General features: G+C 39.6%; 1 protein-coding gene across 2 annotated transcripts in view; it reads right to left on the bottom strand.

Moving 5' to 3' along the window:
• Nucleotides 1-639: 639 nt before the first annotated feature.
• MAN1A2 (mannosidase alpha class 1A member 2) overlaps nucleotides 640-6,909 on the bottom strand; it is an 83,926-nt gene continuing 77,656 nt past the window's right edge. The window contains exons 13-14 of one of the 2 annotated variants that reach the window (XR_005123150.2): nucleotides 6,147-6,489; nucleotides 640-6,054 (exon numbers count right to left, since the gene is read on the bottom strand). Coding sequence is in view for 1 of the 2 variants with exons in the window: in XM_037500645.2 (XP_037356542.1) it covers nucleotides 6,357-6,489 (133 nt within the window). In the remaining variant the exon portion in view is untranslated. Of the gene's footprint in view, nucleotides 6,490-6,909 lie in introns of both variants that reach the window. The other variant, XM_037500645.2, reaches the window with a different exon arrangement.

Below are 6,909 nucleotides of genomic sequence, written 5' to 3'. Positions count from 1 at the left end.
TCTGGAGGTGCTGCCTGACTGTACACAGCTTCAGCGTGGACCTGAGGCTCTGCTCAGCGGACGCTAGCTGGGGTTAGGGCGGCCTGGCCACGAGCCAGTCTGTGATGATCCTCACAGCGCTCACTTTCCTCATTCCCCGCACACATCAGCCCTGTCATTGCTTTGCATGTGTCTGCCCTGCAGTCGTAAGCACAGTTGAGGACCCACCCACTGGGCGAACCATGGTCCCCCCAGGTTTGCTGTGTCAACAGACTCAATCACTGTCTACAGTCTAATCCTGTTTTTCAAGCCCACTAGGCCTACTTTTGCCCAAGTATTACTAAAGCAGGGTCGGGTGAGATTTTAATGTGGCAGAATGAGATCAAGGGATTGAGGTGACTGTTCAGCTTGAAGATCTGAGAGTCCGGACTAGACAAAGTCTCAGCGGTACAAGCACAGTAATGCAATCAGATGGACACAGAGTTTTTCTTAAATCAGACAGAGTAAGAATCGCCACTGAAACAAGCTTTCCGTAACTTCAAGTTGAACCAAGAGAAATCCTGTCTGGATGTGGACCCTGAACACGGACCATAAAAGCCAGTTGTTTTGTAACTAGGGAGACTGGACTGCGTTGTCACCAGTCAGTACAAATGAAGGACAAAAAATGTCACTTAAAGAACATCTTTATTTGATCTTTGATACACGATATTACCTTTAATTTGTAAAAACTACACAGAGAGGAAATGACTGGAGATCAGTTCAGGAGCAGCCAGTGGGTACCGAGTTAGGAGCTCACACTCACCCCGCTATTAGTTTAGGGAGCCATTGAATCTGGGACCTGTGAGACTGAAGAATGTCATTTCGATGTCCACATACAGTAATTAAATCTGGGGATATTTTAATGAATCCAACAATAATTCAAAGTTTTCCAAAAAATAAATGTTCCCGAGAAAGCTGAGCTTCTCTCCAGGGAGCTTTCCGGCGTGCAGCGTGTAACATTCAAGTAGCTGCAAGGCATAGCCGTTATCTAAAGGCCTCTGCACACCAGCAAGTGTGTGTGTGTGTGTGTGTGTGTGTTTGTGTGTAATCACATTCACACTGAGTTGAAACCACCCGGATGGCGTGGCAGACCTGGAAAGGCAGCTCATTTATATGCGCTCCCTCTCCCACCCTAAACACAGGACCCCCCTCCTCGAGAATCTCCCCCGACAGTGACATATTTCATAAACTTAGTGAAAAAACCATTCTCTCAGGATGGGTGCATTGCAACGTACCAACTAGTGAGAAGATGCTGTGTACTTTCAGGGATAATCTCACGAGTTCTGTGGGCGCAAACCAATTTTAAAATGGCTTAGTTGTTAAACGGTGAAAATAAAAGTTTGAGGAAAGCTTTCATTCCAACATGATTCATGGGACATTCTGAAACACTGCCACTGACTTGTAAAGGGTGTGAGAGGTGAGGTGCGCAAGCAGAGAGGAAGGAAAACTGCTCTCTGCACTTCTCAAGATTTGGACTGTTCCCCAGGGAAGGAGGGCCGTGACTTTGTGCCGTCTGAAAGGTGACTGCCCACCAGCAAGTGAGGCACAGAACCTATTCTCTGCCACTTAAAATTTTACAAAGATTCAGTTTCTACAGCACAAAGGTCAGGCATCCTGTCATATTCTTGTCATAGGACTCGGAGTGTTCAAGTGCAGGGATTTTGTAGCCGCAGCAACCCAGAGTCCTGGTCCAAGGGTCAGTGAGCAGGCAGCGCTCGGACAGGGTATTCAGATACCACTTGAGCATGACACTGAGACCCTTCTTTTTCCATGAGGACTCTGGAACTGCCTTACAATGTGACTACTGGCTGACAGCACACACCGGGAACAGAAAAATGTGCCTCTTTCATGAGTCCTATCACCCTGAAACCCGAAGAGACTCTAGAAGGGCAGTTTCCATTTTGAAGACAACAAAATCTATAGTTTAGGTTACACAGACACATACAATCATACACACACATAGCTTTTTTGCTTTAAAAGGTGAATTATGTAATTCAAAACACAGAGAAGCAGCAGAGATTACAGGGTCTTACATAAATTAAACTGGAGACCAAAAGTTAACAATTATGACTCATGAGCCAAATGCAGCCTGCCATGGTTTTATAAATAAAGTTTTATTGGAACACAGCTACACTCCTTCATTTACATATTGTCTATACTTGTTTCCATTTTTCAACAGCAGAACTGAGTAGCAGAGAGAGACTGTATGGCTCACAAAGTCTAAAATATTTATAATCTGACCCTTACAGAAACGCTTGTTGACTCAATACAGACAGTATATATGTATATCTCCATGGTGATCTGAAAGAGCTGAAGTAACAGAAAATCATCTTCACCAATGTTATTGACTGAACCAGAATAAGTGCATTAAAGTATCTCCAAATCATGTTTGGTAACTCAAATATTCTGCTTAGAATTTGTGCAGCCAAAACCGGTTAACAATTACTTGTTCCTTACTTATTAACACAGACAGTAATAAAATTTCCATGTATAATTTATGTATATATCTATGTAAAGAGTAGATAAGACAAGCTAGCCAACTGGAGGGTAAGAAAACCTAAAGAAAAATAAGAACTCAAAATCCTCTAACTAGAAACTGTTATTTGGAACTTAGAAATATTTTAGTATATTTGTCTTTATACTTAACAGCATGGGGACATTAGCAGGACTCATAGCAGAGCAAAAACAATTGACAACTGCAAACTTTTCCCATGAATTATGTGCCCCAATTTTTTGAATATAAAATAACCAGCACTTCTATAAATCATTAATTTCTAATTAGTACTTAGAGTGAGACAGTAAAAGAATGCTTTTTCTCTCTAAAGTAAATATTTTAGTTAAGCTTGCATGAGAAATCAAGTATTTGACAGTTTCCATGAGACTTTAGTTATCGACTGCAACTATCGCTGTTAGTAGGATACAGTAACACTTTGCTTAAAATATATTATAAACCATCTCTTTTCCTCTTTAATTTAAATGAAATATAAAATTAAGGATTTTGTCACATGACGCATACTAGAAACATTTAAAATGGTATGGACTACTCTTCTACCAAAAATGCCACTGGAATCATAAAATGTGAGAGTGCCCAGCACAAAGGTTGGCACATCAGGTACTCCGTGTTTGTTCACTCGTTCTGATTCACTCACACATTCATGCACAGAAATCCAGGCTTGAGGAGAAACTGCATAATGTGGACGGCAAGCACAACCTTTTATGAACAAATGCGTAGTTTTGACAAAGACTTTGGCAATGGAGAGTGGGGATGAGAAGTTCAGGAGCAAAATCTTCAACTGCTTGGTTAAAGTTTACCAAGTGAAGTCCTAGGTTACCCCAGATAACAGCAGAGAGAACCAGGGTCCATATTCCACAAGAGGAACTCATTCCTTCAATGCCCAGGCCTTATTTCTACATATAAAATAGAAACATCTACTCCAAGACAAGAACAAGTCAGAGTCAGAGAGGTAAAACAGCAAACACGTGTGACCCACCAGAAAGCAAGAATCCTCTGATCGGGGATTGATTTTTCTGCAGAGACTTCTTTTTGGTTAGGGCCGCATTTCCTTGGCTTTAATGACTTTATACTGGTTGAATAAAAAAAAAAAACAAAGAAAAATCTGGTTTGAACCAAACTGTGATTCTAAGAGACAGAAACATCTGAGAGAGAGAGGAGCTCTGAGTCTCCACTGTCCTCCGCCAGGGAACCCCTCATCTACCTGCTCTGCGTATTTGTGCCCAAAGCACAGTGATGTGTCAGTGCTTTGAGGAGGCATCCAGAAAGGGGCATTTCTAGGCCTTCTGTATTTAACACGAAGTGGTCTACAAAATGCAAGCGACTATAAAGAACAGAAGAAAGAACTCTCTTGGAAACTAAACAGAGCATGGGATAAGGACTGAAATTGGAGGAAACGATTTTAAAAATTTCTAACAAAAATAAAACATGACACCAGCAAGTCATCTGTAGCTGACTTTAATTGCCTTTGGTATTCAGAGAAGGAAAAAAAAAAAAAATGGAAGCATTGCTGGAACTCTAGTCTCACCATCATAAGGAAGTGGGGAGCAGTGAAGCAGCCTCTTTACCTCTTCACTGTTCCCCGCAAGCCATGGGCTTGCTCAAAACTGGCCAGACTTGTATGCGTCTCTGCTGTTTCCTAAGCCCCAGTCACTGGAAAAATATAAACAGAGCCCTTGTGGTGGGGTTCTGTCTTTTCATTCCTTGACAAGTTTTTGGGAGAAGCAAGGACACCCCTTTATTCTGTGTTCTCCCGGACAGGGGGGGGGGATTCACTGCCCCCTCTGGAGCTGTTCTGTGTCTTCGCCAACTCAAGTTTTTCACTTGTGCTATTTCAGGACTAGCATCAATGCTTTTTTGGGCGCCAAATACTTTCGCTTTCCCTCCCAAAGTTACAATCGTGTCCCCATCACATTTAAAATTTCTAATTTTTCAAGTAGTAAAAGATATTACAATTTCAAAATATGTGCTAAAATTTAATGTTATTAAAGACTCAATGCAACTGACTCTACACCTTTTTCTATGTATCCTGGAAAATCATGGGTGGTTACCGTTAATGGGTCATTTGCTGTGCTATGAGCAGTTTGACAATTTCTGGTGTAAGAGGATCACCCTTAGAAAATATTTGATTACATTTATTTATTAAATCTTTCCCCAATTTAAACCTACTACATGCTAATATAAGGTTAAAAAGAAAAGCTATCAAAATAAGTAAATAAGCCACTGGAATTCCAAAGTAGGCTTCCTGGCACATTGTTTCATGAAATCTTCAAATTCAGAGTAAATATTAGGCTAATTATACTACTCCTAACTTTTATTGTCCACGGAAGCTGCATGTATTAAGTGTAAAGCAGAAAAAGACATCTCATACGGAGACAAAACCTCAAGGGACAGAAAACGCATATTCTGTTAGATATTTATCTTACAATATAATTCTTGATAAAATTTAAGTTCTTCCACCAAAATATAAAGAAATAGCAGTTTCTTTAAAAATAATATTGTAAAATTTACTGATGGTAAGAGAAAGTCCTTCAGATAGACCCAGATTTAGTGTAATAGGATCAATCATATCAATATTTTATCACTAAAAATTATTTTGAAGCATTGTGATTCTTTGGATTTCTATAAATATTCTTGGAGAAAATAAAAGTTGAATTTATTTTCTACATAAAATATTTGTGAAAAGCTCACTCATCTGGTAATAAATAAGGGATCTCCTGTCCCCATTCCAGATATAATATTTAAGGAAGTTTCACTGTATTTTATTTTTTATTTCATAAGTTATAAAAGTAATTTGGCTCATCAAGGTAAATTGAAAGTTGCATAAGAGTATAATGAATTTTGCCAAGCCACATAAATAAAGTTGTACACTGAGGGACTCTAAGTTGATAATGAGGTTAAAGTGGATCAAGTTTACTTGGTAGATGTGCTGATCTGGAAAAAAAATCTCCTACCAGCAAAACCAAGGCTTTCTCTTAGAACAGGCTTCAAGGCAACAAACTGCGGCATTTCCCCCACTTTTTGTCATGCTATCGACACTGGACTGAACATCATGCACAAAGTCCCAAACCCAGGCTCGGAAGTAACGGTTCCAATGAGGAGCGGATTCAGAGATTCCACGTGGAGACATGACTTGAAGAGTAATCTTTGTTACACCATGCCCCCAGAGACATGGAATCTAACCAAGAAATTTCAACGAAGTAGATTGGGACCTGAAATGGCTGCCAGTCTGGTCATCCAGGGAAGTGGAAATTCAGATAGGGACAGGTACTTCTCTCTCTTTTTTGAGTCTTCCTGCTGCTGATGCAGTCATTCTGTTCTTTTACTCTTGTTTATTTTAGTTCATTCCGTTACTAAAAATGGAGAGAAAGAGGGCAAACAAGGCGTACGTATTTGATTTGAAAGCTGCTTCCCATGGGCGGGAGCAGCTATATACTTGGTTCGAAAGGCCATCTCTAACTTCCGTAAGATGCTCCACATTCTCGGCTTATTCTTAGGCAGTCTAGCCTCCAGACTCCAGAACTCTTAAAAAATAAAATAGTATTAACAGGCATAATTTTTCATGTGACGATCTCGTTAAGAATCAAAGTACATCAAGTTTCTGTCTTACACATACCGGATTATTATGTTTTGGTCAGGTATAAAATGGAATCATTTCAAAGTTGAGATATCTACAAGCTGAAAAGTTTCGTGGGGAATAGTCACATTTCACCCTGCATTGTTGACTTAAGAGGTCCAGGTCTTCAAAAGCCCCCTCTCCAGACTAATTTCTGTAATGGTCCATGTAAACAAAACACAGGAGAGAATGGTCTTTCTGGAGCTGTTTTCATCGAACAGCAGGATTTCCTGAAAGTGTGGCATTGGCTAAATGTAACACAGGCAGAGGATGAGCCTCTGTATTAAACACCCAGTGGTCTAAAGGTAAAAGGTCATCACCAGAGAACAGCAGATATAAATATCTGAAAATAAAAGAGGGGTGGGGGAAAGAGCTTCAATTAGAATTCAACAAGGCCATCGAGTGATCTCAGTTATAACATCAGAGGAAACAACTTATTTGGAGGTTTCATGAAAAAACATATATAAGAAAATGAACTCTACTCACTCAAATGATCTAAAACACAAAAACAAAAACAAAGAAAATCCAGTAAGATGTACAGAGCATTAAGAAAATCCAGTAGGACTGCTGAAATACGACAGATGTTAAAAATTCCACACACAGCTGTAAAGTACATAAAACAATGATGTTCTAAAAAGTGGCATAAAATAAATTCATAATTTTCAAAGGCATTCTTTTAAAAATAATATACTATACCAATCATGTTTTGGCAACTTCAGAGCTCACAGTATAACCTGACATTAATAATTACGTTTACTAATGA

This window comes from Talpa occidentalis, unplaced genomic scaffold (assembly GCF_014898055.3).
Source record: "Talpa occidentalis isolate TD23 unplaced genomic scaffold, MPIMG_talOcc4v2.1 talOcc4.9, whole genome shotgun sequence".
NCBI classification, from domain to species: Eukaryota; Metazoa; Chordata; class Mammalia; order Eulipotyphla; family Talpidae; genus Talpa; species Talpa occidentalis.
Note: the sequence above shows the minus strand (reverse complement) of the source record. Positions and strands in the feature narration are given on the sequence as shown.